The sequence below is a fragment of the Myotis yumanensis genome, unplaced genomic scaffold (genome assembly GCF_028538775.1).
Source record: "Myotis yumanensis isolate MYYU_CA2020_CCGP unplaced genomic scaffold, mMyoYum1.0.hap1 SCAF_13, whole genome shotgun sequence".
Taxonomy (NCBI): domain Eukaryota; kingdom Metazoa; phylum Chordata; class Mammalia; order Chiroptera; family Vespertilionidae; genus Myotis; species Myotis yumanensis.
Genome location: NW_027223764.1, coordinates 5,472,095 through 5,485,725, shown reverse-complemented (window position 1 = coordinate 5,485,725; position 13,631 = coordinate 5,472,095). Strand labels below are relative to the sequence as shown.

Here is a 13,631-nt window from a genome sequence, read left to right as displayed (position 1 = left end):
AGCGATTAGCTCTATCAGCCAGGGTCCTGCCCAGAGGCCTCTCCCCTAATCTCACTGATAGGAATTGGCTCCTCCCTCAAAAGACCACAGCCTCTGGGGGGGAGGGGTCAGCGCCGCAGGGACGCCAGGCCACGGAATAGGCCCTTCCCATCCCACCCTGAGCCCCCTGAGGCTCTGGTGGGACTCTTGAGGTAGAGGAAAGCAGGTATGGGGGTACCCCAATGCATCAGCTGCACTGTTCCCTGTGTGGGGACAGTTGTGGGCTGTAGGCATGGCTGAATCCAGGATGCCAAAGGCGCTGCCTGGCTCTCTACTTTTACCGACAGTGGCTGCAGCATGGCTCCTGGGCTCAGGGAGAGGCAGCACTCTCCTGGGTCCCTAACTGGCCTGTGGGTCACATGCTGCACCCCAGCTCAGGGTGGGGGTCTCTTGTCCACAGCTTCCTGGGCAGGGAGAGCATTCGTGTCCCAGAGAGCCCAATGTAAAAGGTCAGTGCAGCAGGGGGTGTGCAGGGTCACCCCTAAGGGGCTGCATCTGTTCAGGAAACCCACCATGCCCACTTTCCTTGTGGGTTTATGGGGGGGGGGGGTCCTGAGCAACTTTCCCTGCCCACCCCCCAGATCATAGCCTGAGCGCAAAGACCGGGAGGCTCAGGATAGAGACATGTGCCTGGCCCTGGTCGAGGAAGGGTCCACCTTTATTTTTTCCAACTGAGAAAACATTTTTCCGACACCTTAGATGGAATAGATTACCTTCTATCAGGTGCTAACAGCCCAGCACAGAACCAGTCCACTCACTTTCCATTCTGTTCACTGAGCCATCAGAAACCCTTTAATAGCTTTCAGTAAAGGGGCAGCTCTAAAATGCCTTCAATTGTAAACCCTCCAGAATCTTCTGGCGGGTCAGGGTTCCAGGTCCCCTCCATGCATCAGCACAAGGCCCACACCAGGGTGTTAGGGTGGCGTAAACTGACATGCGGGCGACGATCTCTCCAGGTAGATGCCAGGCATGCTCTGCACACACCCAGTGTGTGTGTGGGATGATTTGGCTTCTGACACACCCCAACTGCAGGCTACTGGGCTACCCTGCTTCCTCAAAAGGCATCTCCGGTCTCCGGCAGAACACACAGGCGCCAGGCTCCCCTGGACAAGGCCCGGCCCAGCGTGTGCGCCTGGCTCCCAGGATCCCGCAGGCAGCACATCAGAGGCTGTCTGCTGCTTGAGGCCCACGCTGAGGCCAGGGAGGCTTGTTCCCCTTGGCAGGGGTCCCAGAAGGAGCCAGGGGGCTGTGCTAGGGCCGAGGGCCCAGACAGACATGCCCACGGGTGCAGCAACTGCAGGGGGCTGCCCAGGGCAGGTGGGCAGAAAGCCAGGGGCGAGTAGACCGCTCCAGAGAGGGAGACGTTCAGCTGTGAGTCCTGCAGTTGGCGTTTATGTTTCATGCGGCGATTCTGAAACCAGGTTTTGATCTGTGGGGAAAACAAGATCAGAGCGGGCAAACAGGCCACTCCCCCACTCCTGCCCCACTTGGCTTGCTGAGCCCAGAAGCCTCACCTGCACCTCTGAGAGCCCCATGGTCTGGGCCAGCCTCCGGCGCTCCTGGGGGTCCAGGTAGCGGTGGAGCTGGAAGGAGCTCTCCAAGGTGCTGATCTGCTCCTCCGTGAAGGCTGTGCGGACTCGGGGAGGCCGAGGGCTGTCTGCCTCCTTGCTCAACCCTGGGGGAGGGAGGAAGGACGGGCACTGAATCCATTTGGCTACCAGGGACATTGGCTCACAAGAGACACCCTCCCCTTGCTCAGTGGGTGCCACAAGCTTCGTGGCTGAAGATGACAGACACAGTGATCAATATGCCTGGGGCCTGAAGAAGGGCAGACCGTCCTCCCTAGGGTCACTTTTTGTAGCAGCCCTCCAGTGTTCTGCTGTCCTGCTCAGGGTTGGTGAGGGCTCCTCCGCCCAGCCACGTGTGCAATAAGGTCCAGAGGCTGTGGCGCAGGACAGCACGGGGATGTGGACATTGCAGAAAGGTCACTACGGATGGAGCAGTGGTTCCGACACAGACCCTCCCCTGCCACCGCAGGGCATTCCGCTCCTTCCGAAAAGAATGACTCCCACCCACCCCACCTCCTTCCAGAAAAAGTTTCTTTTGCCTGCAGACAAGGAACTCCTGTTCACCAAGTGAGAGGTCAGAGGGGCTGGTAGGGGTGGGGTGGGTGGAGTCCATTCTATGCAAGGCCTAGAGCAGTGATGGCGAACCTTTTGAGCTCCCGTGTCAGCATTTTGAAAAACCCTAGCTAAGCTCTGGTACCGTGTCACATATAGAAATTTGATATTTGCAACCATAGTAAAACAAAGATGTTATTTTTGATATTTATTTTATATATTTAAATGCCATTTAACAAAGAAAAATCAACCAAAAAAATGAGTTCGCGCACGTGTCACCTCTAACACGTGTGTCATAGGTTCGCCATCACTGGCCTAGTGGGACCAATTGGGAAAGCAGCCTTCATCACCAGGAACCAGGCTGTCGGCACCAACAGTGTGTCTGGAAGTCCAGTCTTCTAATTTTTAAATTAGGAGGTGGGGGACGGCACTCAGCACCCCCCCCCCCCAAGAGGTACGGTCAACCAGTGTGGTGTAGGTCCTTCACATGGTCTTTACTGAACAGAAGTCTGACCGATAAAATACACCAATCATTTGCTTTGGGAGAAGCAGATTTTACAAATTTGATTTTAACACTTTCCCGAAGTGTCCACCAGAGGAGCACACGCTCACTCAGAGGTGCAGTGGGGGTGGAGGGGTGACTGGCCAGCACGAAGGATTCTGATGCAGCCATTGGTGTTTTTTTTGGGGGGGGGGGGGGCGGGAACTACCGGTTGCAGAGAATACATTTAAAATTCTACCTCATTAAAATATAAAACTACTCCATAAGAATTCAACATTTTAAAAAACAAAAGCTTACAGATAATATAAACCCCCACTTTCAACCTAAAGGCAATGACCAAGTCACATCGAGTAAAAGGCAGACGGAGAAAGTGTCGTCAGTAAACGACAAAGGGTTGGGTAAGGCTCAGGAGCCACCGAGACTCCTGAATGGGCTGAAGGCAGGGAACTCAGGTACATCAAGTGTACGGAAAAGCAGAGGCTGTGTCCTCAGGAGTCGGGGTTGTGGCTGCCCCCAAATCAAGCCTGCAGGATTCCAGGGAAATTGGAGTGACAGTCTAGATGCCAAACAGGGCGCCCGGCTTTGGGGGCAGGGGGCGGTGGCGGTGCGGCACAACCACCTTCTGACCTGGCCAGGTGCCACAAGCTTTAAGAAGTACTTATCCACAACCCTGCGCCTCTTGTGGAAATGGGTCCAGGACTATTACGACTAGAAAACCACAGGCACAACGGTGCTAACGTCGGGGTCATGGCCCACAGTGAAGACCTGGGCGAGGATCCGTGGGCACAGTCCGTGAGCAGCTGGGCCTGGGCGAGAGGGCCAGGCCAGTCCCTCCAGGAGGAGGGTGCAGAAGAGGAGCCCAAGGGGCTTGAGGAGGGAAGACCGGCCGTGTGGCTTTTGCTTCAGAAGGAAAGCCTTCACTTGCCAGGGGGATCGGGCGGAACCCCAGCCCGTCCTGAGCACACAGGATGCCTGTGTTTTGGGCCTCCCTTCGCCTGAATCTTCCCCGGCTCTCGGCCCAGTCTGGGAAAGAAGGCTCCCTCTCCCTACACCCAGACCTACCAGTCGTGGATGTCCCTGGCGTAGACACTGCTGAGGGCTTCGCCTCCTCCAGGCCCACAGCCTGCGGGGATTGCCCACCGCCGGACGCCCTGGCCGGGGCAGAGAGGCTGCCCCAGGAGCCTGCAGTGGGCCTGGAGGTGTGCGCCGGCCCCACGTGGCTGCTCTGGGAGAGCCAGTCCACAGAACCAAAGCTGGAGGTCGGCTTTTGGCCGCCGGGCAGGTTGGAGCAGGGCGGCATGCCTGGACGCCGGGACCGCTCTGGATCCGCCTCGGAACAGAAGGTGGAGGCCGGGCTCCGGGTCTTCGGCGGGACAGACTGTGGGGGCTGGCGCCACGTGGGCGGGGCAGGGCCAAGCGGGGTGGGGGCACAGGGTCTGCCTCAGGTTCAGCAGGGCTGGGCAGCATTTATAGCTCAGAAGGAGGAGGGGGTGGGAGGCGCATTTGCATGGATAGCTCAAATCCCCCTCAGATAAGTAGCATCTAATTGCCTTCAATTCGGAGGCACAAAGGAGGTCATTCACACCTCCCCCGGCTCCAAGATGTCTGGGGGAGGGGTGGGGCTGTGTGGCTGGGGATTTGTCAGATCCTTTCATCTTCCCACCCCCACCCGCTGGCCGAGGCTGCGGGAAGGTGAGGATGGTCCCGCCAATGTCAGCTCCCACCCTGTCCTGTGGGCTTCTGGGACCACCTTCTTCGTTCTCCAAGCTGTCCCGGAGGTCTACAGTGCCAGACAGAGGCGACAGGTGTGCAACTGAGACAGGTTGCTTCAAGCAGGGGGAGTCGGCATCCATCCTGCTTCCATGACAGGGTGGGCGGCCCGTGAGAATGAGGGAGTCTGCTGCCTCCAGGCGCCTGGCTGGGTAGGAATGTAAAGCAGGCCAGACGGGGCAGGGAGGGGCTGTCCAGAGAGGGACTGCCCAGCTCCTGTAGACCCTTCTGTCTGGCTGTTCCCAGCCCCCACCCAGCCCCTTGGCTGGGGGTCTTTAGGGAGCCCCAGGAGTTGCTGCCAAATTCCAGTGACTCAAAGGAGGAGGGGCCTGCTGGTTCAGGACATGGGCACCTCGCTCCTCTGCTCCCTCCCGGGAGGAACCGAGCAGGAAGGACAACACAGCCACCGTCCTCTGCGGAGAGTGATGATTTAGATGATCTTCCCTTTGTATTTGGGGTGTGTGTGTGTGGGGTGGTGGTGGTGGTTATGCAGCAAAAGCTTCAGGGGGTGCCCTAGGGACGGTCACTTTGTCCAATGCTGCTTCACTCCTGAACTGGCCAGGTCGGCTTCCAGGGTTCAGCGCTCTGGGGGAAGCAGAGGGCGCAGGCAGGTGGGCCCAGCGCAGCGACAGCCCCTCTGACAACCGCCCCACCCCAGACCGCACATCACCTGGACCTCTCCTACCTAGGCTGGCCTGTTTCCTGGACGCCACTCGTCAGACGCATGTTAGGTCCAAGGCGGAAACCCAGCAACGGGCCCTCGAGCTCAGGCTCCGGGTCGGGTGCGGGCACGGGTCTGGCCGCCGAGCCAATGGCTGTTTTCCGTGCTGACTGTTAGGTCAGCAGCCTGGGGTCCTGGGGCGCTGGCGCCAGTCTGGGCCGGGCACCGCCGGCCGCCCCAGGTCCCCCAACGCCGCCTGTGGAATCAAAGGGCTCGCGGGCCGGCCTCGGGATTAGCACCCAGGCCCACCTCCCCAGCCGCTCAGGCCACAAGGGGTTAGGGATGTGGGAGCCGGACCCCCACGGGCACAGCAGGAACCGACCGGTGCTGATCCAGGTCTTCCTCCAACCCCTGCACCGGCTGTGTCCGGTCACCAGACCCCGCGGGGTGAGGCTGGGGATCTGGGTCACTGGCCTGTGTCCCGAGTGGGGACCTGCGCAGAGATCCTCTAGGACTGACGGGGTGGGGGTGCCTCACAAACCCGACAAAGGGAAGTCTCCCCACCCCCAGGACTGCTCCACGTGCAGACAGGCCTCCGGATCAGGAGCACTGCTGGTTGGGAATCCCGCACTGTGCGCCGTGTGCCCAAAGTGCCGATTTAGGAAACGTCAGCCATTAACAGGCCCCGCAGCTTCCAACGCCGCTTTCAGCACCTCCTCCTTTCTGATCTTTCAGGGCCTTTGGCCTCTGACCCCATACCCATACCTTTCCCGGTACCCCGATCTCTGCCAGGCGACTTCCTCCCTAATCCAGACCCTCCTGCTTTCCCTTTCCCGCTCCCTTGCCTACACCGCCCTCCCCCCTTCCATGGGCTGAAGGTGACCCAGCCTCAGCAGGTCAGAGACCCCGCCTTCCTGGCTGCTGCCTGGCGGTTCCCTGCAGCACTGCCTGGTCTCCAGCAGGCTGTCTCCCACCGGCTTGCTCCTGTCCAGTGGGGTCCCTCCCGCTAACCCCAGCTACTCTGTGCCACGCGTGCCTGGTGGCAGCTTCCTCACTTGGCTTTGGTGGAGCATTTGGGGCAATCTGGACCCCCTCCCCCACCTCCCACCCCCAGTTCCGGGAGCCGCACCCTGGGGTCTCTGCCCCTCTTCAGAGACCTGGTGATTGCGGGCGTGGCCTCGGCTCTGGACCTTTGGCCCCAATCCCATGCCTGCACGACTCAGAGTCGCCTCCTGCCGGTCTCTGCAAGGGTGACTGGGCCTGGAGGTGAGTGGTAGATGCGCTCCCCACTCTCAGACTCCCGTCCGTCACTCGGAGGCTTGGCAGCCCCGCCCCCCACGGCCATTCCCATGGCCCCAGCCCTGCACCCCACACTGGGCCCCGGGTCCTGCTGCCTCAGCCCGCCCTGTTCTTGCTCATGCATTCACTGGCCTGCCACCTCACACTCCATCACTCACAGGGGCATTCCTGCCCCTCCACTCTGCCGTGCCCCTCCCTGAGCCCCCCAGCCTACCCTCCTAGCCCCCTTGTCCCTCATACTCCCCTTGGGCCCTTCCTCGTGGCCCCCAATTGCTTGTTTGTGGAAAGAACCAAGGGGTGGGTGGGGGCGAGGTGGGCATGACCCCACCCCAGCTAGGTGAGAATCTGGGAAGAGAGCACCTGGTGGGTGGTTGGGTTGGAGGTAGCAGATTCCCAGGTGGAGGGTGTGATGAGTAAGGCCCCCCCCCCCCCCTCACCTGGAAGGGCTGATGGTGGAGGACGGCTCATTTCTGTCTGTCTGGGTCTCCGTGTCCTTGGCTGGGCCCCTTTCCAGGCAGAGCTTCCTCTGCCGCTGCCACGGATAGGTGGGGAGTGGGTCCTGCCTCCCTCTGCCCACCTCCATCCTGCCCTCGGGAGGGTGGGTGACGGGAAGTGACCAGTGTGAACTCTTAAGTCCTGGGACCCACTGCTCCCACAGGCATCACAGGGCTCTGGAGGCCAAACCTGCCCCCTCCTCCCGCCCCCTCCCAGAGGTTCTGTGAAGCTGTGAGAAGTCGGGGACCCAGGAGCCACGCAGGCCCATCACGCCAGCACAGTGGGCACCCGAGGGCATGCCCCGCTGTAAAGGTAAGAAGCGTGGACGGTGAACACACGTCATTGAGGGCCAGGTAGTGGCCTGCATGACGCGGGTTAAAGACACCATAATGGAATGTGGGCTTTTAAAAAAGGGTGAAGAGCCCTGATCGGTTTGGCTCAGTGGATAGAGCGTCGGCCTGGGGACTGAATGGTCCCGGGTTCGATTCTGGTCAAGAGCATGTTACCTTGGTTGTGGGCACATCCCCAGTAGGGAGTGTGCAGGAGGCAGCTAATCGGTGTTTCTCCCTCATCGATGTTTCTGACTCTCTGTTCCTCTCCTTCCTCTCTGTAAAAAATCAATAAAATATATATTTTTTAAAAAGGGTGAAGAGATAGAGGGATGAGGACGCGAGTGTCCTGTCCAATGGTGGCAGACCACGATGGTGAGACGGTCGCTATGGAGAGAATCTTAGGCTCTAGGTCTTTGACTTTAGTGAAAAGGAATTGAACTAAATGTAAATTTAAAGGCAACGTTCTGAAGGTCTGACCTTAAACCAAGAACAGGTAACACTAAAACACAACAGAATTTTATGTAAGGACTGACTGTGGAATCGGAGGCATAGGTGTGCATTTAAATTAATTTAGATGAAAGCATTTAGTGTCAATCTCACCGGCCACATTTCGAGGACTCAGTGACACGTGGCTGGTGGTTGTTGTCATGGACAATGCAGTTCTAGAACTTTCCCACCCAGGAGTCCAGCCACACCGTGTTGCTCTCGGCACACAGGGAACAGCCGTGGAACCAGACGACTCCGACAATAGGAGGAGCAGTGCTGCGTCTGGATAAATAAGGTGGGGACAGTGACCCCGGGGTCCTCAGGAAGGGACCCCCTCCTCCGAGATTCTTGTGACAACAAACATGACAGCTAGTGCAGATGGCCACAGCCACGGGAAGAGCTCCGTGGTGACAGGGAGGCGGGACAGGCTCGGCTCCATGTGTGAGTGAGTCCAAGACTGAGTCACATGGTGCTCCGACGGCCTGGGTGGCCCCGGCGGTGGGAAGGCAGAGCTGACGGCACAGGACCTTCGACTCTGTTTGCAAAGCCCACTGGCTGCCCACCCAGAAGCAGACTGGCCTCTGAGAGTACGTACGCCCTTGCCACAGTCCTGCACGATGGACGGATGGTGACGAGGATCCAGGTGAGTCCGGGCGTGGGCCTGGCTCAGTCTGAACACACAGTGGGCGCCACTAAGAGGATGGATACAGGGAAAAGCAAAGCCAGCCCCGGGTCCCTGAGGCCGTACCCTCCCGTGGTCACTGCAGGTCATCCGACCTGGCGAGAGACACAGGTGATGTGCATACTGAAGGGCCTCAGCACACCACAGAGAATGCGGGTTGCTCACTAGGAATCAGCACCATCTGCTAGAAACACTAGCTAGATGGCCCACCCTGCAACTGGACAGTGGGCGTCCCCCTCAAGTGTGGTGCTGCTGTACCTGCACGTCACTGAAGGGTGCCAACCGCACCCACTGGGACAGCCGCCCATGTCCATCGCAGCCTCATTCACAACTGCCAAGAGATAGAAGCAACCCAAGGGTCCACAAATGAATAAAGAAAAGGTGGTCCATCCACACATTGGAGTATTGTTCAACCTTAAAAAGGACATTCTGACACAGGCCACCACGTAGATGGACCTGGAGGACATCATGCTCAGTGCAATAAGCCAGTCACAAAAGGACAGGTACTGTGAGATTCCACTTCCACGAGGAGCCGCGTTCACAGAGTGGAATGCTGGTGTCCAGGGGCCGGGAGAGGGGATGGGGAGTGAGTGTCTGTCTAAGGGGGACATGGTTTCCGTTTGGGAAGACGAAGAGTTCTGGGGATGGATGGTGTTGCTGCACAACAGTGTCATGTCCTTGCTGCCACTGAACTGCCCACTCGAAAACAGGTCACGTGACTTGTACGTGTATTTACAATAAAAGGAAAAGTGCGACCGGAAGCCCCTTAGCGAGACAAAAGGGGGACTAATCTGAAGAGCAGCCCTGGGAGGCTGCTGGAGACACTGCCCAGCACCGGTGGTCAGGCACAGGCTGGGGATGCTGGTCCCACTGGGGTGTGTCCACCTCACCTCACATTCCCAGAGCCAAACCCAGGATCCCCAGCATAAGACACAAAGCAAAATGGGTACCTGCCTCACCTCACAGACCCACAGGAGCCCCGGGCGAAGGGAATCACAGCCCGGGATGGTAAGAAGACACTTGGGCCCTAGCCGGTTTGGCTCAGTGGATAGAGCATCAGCCTGTGGACTGAAGGGTCCCGGGTTCGATTCCAGTCAAGGGCACATGCCAGGGTTGTGGGCTCAATCCCCAGTAGGGGACGTGCAGGAGGCAGCCAATTGATGATTCTCATCATTGATGTTTCTAACTCTCTCTCCCTCTCCCTTCCTCTAAAAAAAAAAAAAAAAAAGACATTTGGGCATCACCAGGGCAAAGACAGTAGAGAAACTAGCCAAGGGAACCACAAACAGCCAGCATCTCTCCCCTCCAGGCTGGAGGAACATACTGCTGTCCGGGCAGGAGCGTGCAGATTACTCCAGCATAGCGCGCAGGAGGCTGCAGACCTGACCCACAGTGCACGTGGCACTAAGGCCCATGGGTTTCCTGGTGTCAACTATCTCCAACTCAGAGGATTTTTTCTGCCCCAAAACAGTTCTTCTCCAGGGCAGAGGGTCCCTAGTGACTAGAGTGATGAACACACCAAACAACAAGCTCCCCACCCATGGGGGTGGGCAGGTTTGCTGGGATTCTGTCTCCCCCCAAGAGGGGGTTGGGGAATGTTTGCAAGCCAGACTCTTCACCCAACAGGCTTCCAAGCAACTTGGCCATCCTTGGGGACCGCAGCAGGGGCATCCTGGAGCTGAGGCAGCTTATAAACGAGGTGACCCAGAGTCAGTCCTGTGGGTCTGGTCGCTCGCAGAATCCCCAGGGCCTGCCATCAACACACTGCTCAGCTTGGCTCATCAGAGCACCCTGCTGGCTGAGGGTCCAACTGTGGCCTCTCTGGGGGAGGGGCTGCAACCCCACTACTCGGAACCCCCGGGCAAGGCCAGCAGGAGTTCCTAGCTTTGCGGGCCCCAAGCAAATCGCTTTAGTCTCAGTGAATGAGTCCCTCGACGGTGAAAAGCTCCCCACCCCACATTCTACTCCAGCGCCGGTATTGTTATGCTGGTGAGGCGCCTCAGGCTACTTCCTATCTGCCTGCGCAGGGGGCACTTCTGGCTCCACCCAGTCTCCTTTCAGCCAGACTCATTGACGGAATATAGGATTCTCAATGACCATCTGGGAAAACATTCTCAGCGGTTTTGATAAAAACCCTCTCAAAATTGCAAGGATCCTGGCCTCAGCCAATGTCAAGTCTCAGATTCCCCCAGCCCCTGCCACCTGGACCCACCCAGGCCAGTCACCACCCTGGGGACAAAACCAGCCCCTTCCTTGGGTGAGCACCGGTCTCCTGCCTGTGTGTCCCAGCACCTCTTCCACCCCCCTTCCCCCCACAGGCTGGGGCCGAGCTCACGCCACTGCCCGGATCCTACCGGTGGGGCCCTGCGTACCCACCCCTCCTTCTGCTCAGTGGGGCCCCCAGGGAGGGTGCAGGCAGTGCTCACCCCCAAGGCTGCTTTGCGCTGGTGGAAAGTCCTGGTGGGCAGTCTGGTGGGACCTGGAGGATTCCAACCTCATTCTGCAGCCCTTCCCTCTGGAGACTGGCCCCCAGGTGAGGCCCTGGCTAGCGACGCACCACTCCTGCCCAACCACAGCCAGCACAGGCCCCGCGGTTCCTCCTGCCCCTCCCCAGGACCCCAAGGCCATTTTAACCTCGCCCTGCCTGCAGGGGGCCATTCCTACCTAGGCGGGACCTGCACACACTCACAAGGCTACGTTGGGAAAAGCAACATTTTTTTATTGAACGTACCTAGAGGTATGGGGGGAGGGCAACAGGACGGGTCTGGGCCAGGCCTCAGGGGCGCGGGTCCCCCAGGACACCCCGCTCGGCGGCGGCGCTGCCTAGGATGAAGCCCACCGCCAGGGACACGGTCTGGTCGAAGGAGCCGCGCAGCTGCTCCACGTGCTGGTTCAGGGTCAGCAGTTGGTCGCGCAGGGGGCCCAGGACGGCCACGATGTCGCCCAGGTGCCCGAGGGTCTGCATGAGGGCGGCGTTCAGCGACGGGGGTGCGGCCTGCGGGGGCGCGTGGGTCTCCTGGCGGCTGGGCGGCGAGTCGGGCTGTTCCCAGGCGGGGTCCAGGGGTGGCGGGGAGCTGGGGGCGTGGGGGGGCGCGTGGTGCTCGGAGCGGCCCGGCGCGGGGATTAAGGAGGGGAGCGCGGTCGGCGAGCCCGGGTCTCGGGGAGCCTCGGAAGGCTTGGACGGGGACGAGCTGAATCTGAGCGACCAGGAGGGGTCCACGTCGGAGTCGCGGGCCGCGGGCATCGACGGAGCCTCTGCAACGCGGAGTGGGTGGAGGGTTGGGCACCCGGGCCGGCGCCGCTCCCCCACCGCCAGTCCCCTCCCCTCCCCCCCCCCCCCCCCCGTTCTCCCGCCCGGCCCTCCCGCCCCTCCCCCACTCCACCTACCCGGCTCGGCGGGCGGACCGGCGGGCGTACTGGGGACCGGGCGGCGGCCACGCGGGGGGCGCCCGGGTCCGGGGGAGCGGCGGCGGCCTCGTTTGCTCTCGGTGTCGCCAAGCAGCCCCATGAGCTCGCGGATCTGCGCGTCGAAGGGTCCGGGCGGCTGGTCGTGGCCCTCACGGAGCTTGTCCTTGAGGAACTTGTAGCGGCGGCGGCATTGCGCGGGCGTGCGCCGCACCTGCTGGCGGGCCAGCTCGGCCGACACGCGCCGGTAGGTGGGCAGCGCGCGGCGGCGGTCCAGCAGCAGCGCGCGCCACACGGCCGGCTGCAGCAGCGTGCCCAGCAGCAGCTCCGTCTCGTGGGCGCTCCAGGGCGTGCGCTGCGCCGAGCCCGGGGACACCGGCGACCCGGGGAGCTCGTGCGCCTCCGGCGTGCCCGGCGAGGCGGGCCGTCTGGGCGGGGTCCCGGGGGAGTCCTCGGCCTCCTCGAGTTCGTCGGGGCTGTCCTGCACCAGCGAGGCGGGCGGCACGGGCAGGGGTGGCCGCCGGGGTCGGAGCAGCATGCTGGGGTCCGGGCCGCAGCCCGCCAGGCCGCCCACACGCGCTCTGAAGACTTGGTGCGCTTCCGCCCTCCGTCGGAGCCGACCCCCGGCCGGGTCTACGCGGCCCTCCTTCCGCCCCGCCCCGCCCCGCTCCGCCCCCTCCCGGCTAAATCCAACTCCGTCTGTTTTTGCGCCTGGGTTTCTGGGCTTGCCTTCCGGGCCCCTAAGCCTCAAGTGCAGGGGGCAAGGCTCCGCCCCCACCCGAGGGGGACCTGCCGACCAATTGTGGGTGTAGAACTTTTTAAAAATGTTAGATTGAGGTGCAAACTAACGCGACGTGCGTTATGCGCAAAGTTCAACTGTGTTTACGCGTGTGCTGTGCCCTCTCACCGCAGCGCGGAGCGGCTCTGGAACGTTCTAGCCGGAAGGCCCCCCTCCCCCGCGCCCCCTCCTTGTTTGTTGCCTTTGGTGCGCCCCAGGGTGGTGTTTACAGATAAACGTCCAGGCGCTGGCTGTGCTCCCACCTTCTGGTGGTTTCATTACTTGCACAGAAGGTGGCGTTCACTAAACGTGCAGGCAGCTTAGGGCCGGAGCTGATAACGCGCTGTGACCATGGGTCAGAATTAGTGTCATGATTCACACACACACACATACACACACACACACACACACACACACACACACACTTCACGGAAAGAAACTTCTAGTCCACGTAGAGTTTTGAGCATTACTCTCCGAGATTAGGACGAAAGCAAGGATGCCCAGCATCACCACTCTGTTCAACATTATCCTAGAAGTTTAACCAGAGCTATAAGACAAGAAAAACGAGTAAGGTGGACACAGATCGGAAAGGAAAAAGTAAAACCATCTTTGTTTGCAGATTGTATGTCTACACGGAAAGTACAACGTAACCCACAAGCACATTATTAGAATTAATAAGTGAATTTAGCAAGGTCATTGAATGAACAATGAACAAAAATCAATTTTATTTCTGTATACTGGCTACAATAGTTTTTAAAACTTATTAGCTTGGGAAAACTTTAGATTTTCAGCCAGGTTGCAAACAGCACCGAGTCCCATGAACATTGCACATGGCCTTGCGACCTCTGTCAGAGCCAAGAAATGACATCGGTAAACCACAGACTTTATTTGGGTCCCTCCAGGTTTTCCACCGATGTCCGCTTCTGTCCAGGGACCTGCATTGTCCTAGTGTAGGGGTGGGCAGCCTTTTTGTGAGAGCTTGCCAAAACCAGCAAAATCTCTGACTCAAAATTCTTCTACGTGCTAGCCCTAATTTTTTGAGAACATGTTACACCTACTTGA

General features: G+C 59.7%; 2 protein-coding genes across 2 annotated transcripts; both read right to left on the bottom strand.

Annotated features, from left to right (window-relative positions):
- Positions 1 to 1,093: 1,093 nt before the first annotated feature.
- On the bottom strand, positions 1,094 to 2,832 carry VENTX (VENT homeobox). The gene is made up of 3 exons (XM_070433234.1): positions 2,772 to 2,832; positions 1,554 to 1,714; positions 1,094 to 1,468 (listed from the first exon to the last, which is right to left on the bottom strand). Exons 1-3 carry the CDS (start codon positions 2,830 to 2,832, stop codon positions 1,094 to 1,096), a joined length of 597 nt encoding a protein of 198 aa, XP_070289335.1.
- Positions 2,833 to 11,162: 8,330 nt separating this feature from the next.
- Positions 11,163 to 12,329, bottom strand: UTF1 (undifferentiated embryonic cell transcription factor 1). Its single transcript, XM_070433233.1, has 2 exons — positions 11,774 to 12,329; positions 11,163 to 11,641 (listed from the first exon to the last, which is right to left on the bottom strand). The coding sequence occupies exons 1-2, from the start codon at positions 12,327 to 12,329 to the stop codon at positions 11,163 to 11,165; spliced, it is 1,035 nt and encodes a 344-aa protein (XP_070289334.1).
- Between the last annotated feature and the right edge of the window lie 1,302 nt (positions 12,330 to 13,631).

What these genes read in the sequence shown, in the direction of transcription:
- VENTX (XM_070433234.1), bottom strand. Translation starts at nt 2,832, where the DNA reads ATGGCTGCATCAGAATCCTTCGTGCTGGCCAGTCACCCCTCCACCCCC. An exon ending in CACCCCCACTGCACCTCTGA is followed by an intron (nt 1,715 to 2,771) that starts GTGAGCGTGTGC and finishes TCCCTCCCCCAG; the next exon opens with GGTTGAGCAAGGAGGCAGAC. An exon ending in TGGGGCTCTCAGAGGTGCAG is followed by an intron (nt 1,469 to 1,553) that starts GTGAGGCTTCTG and finishes TTTTCCCCACAG; the next exon opens with ATCAAAACCTGGTTTCAGAA.
- UTF1 (XM_070433233.1), bottom strand. Translation starts at nt 12,329, where the DNA reads ATGCTGCTCCGACCCCGGCGGCCACCCCTGCCCGTGCCGCCCGCCTCG. An exon ending in CGGTCCGCCCGCCGAGCCGG is followed by an intron (nt 11,642 to 11,773) that starts GTAGGTGGAGTG and finishes TCCGCGTTGCAG; the next exon opens with AGGCTCCGTCGATGCCCGCG.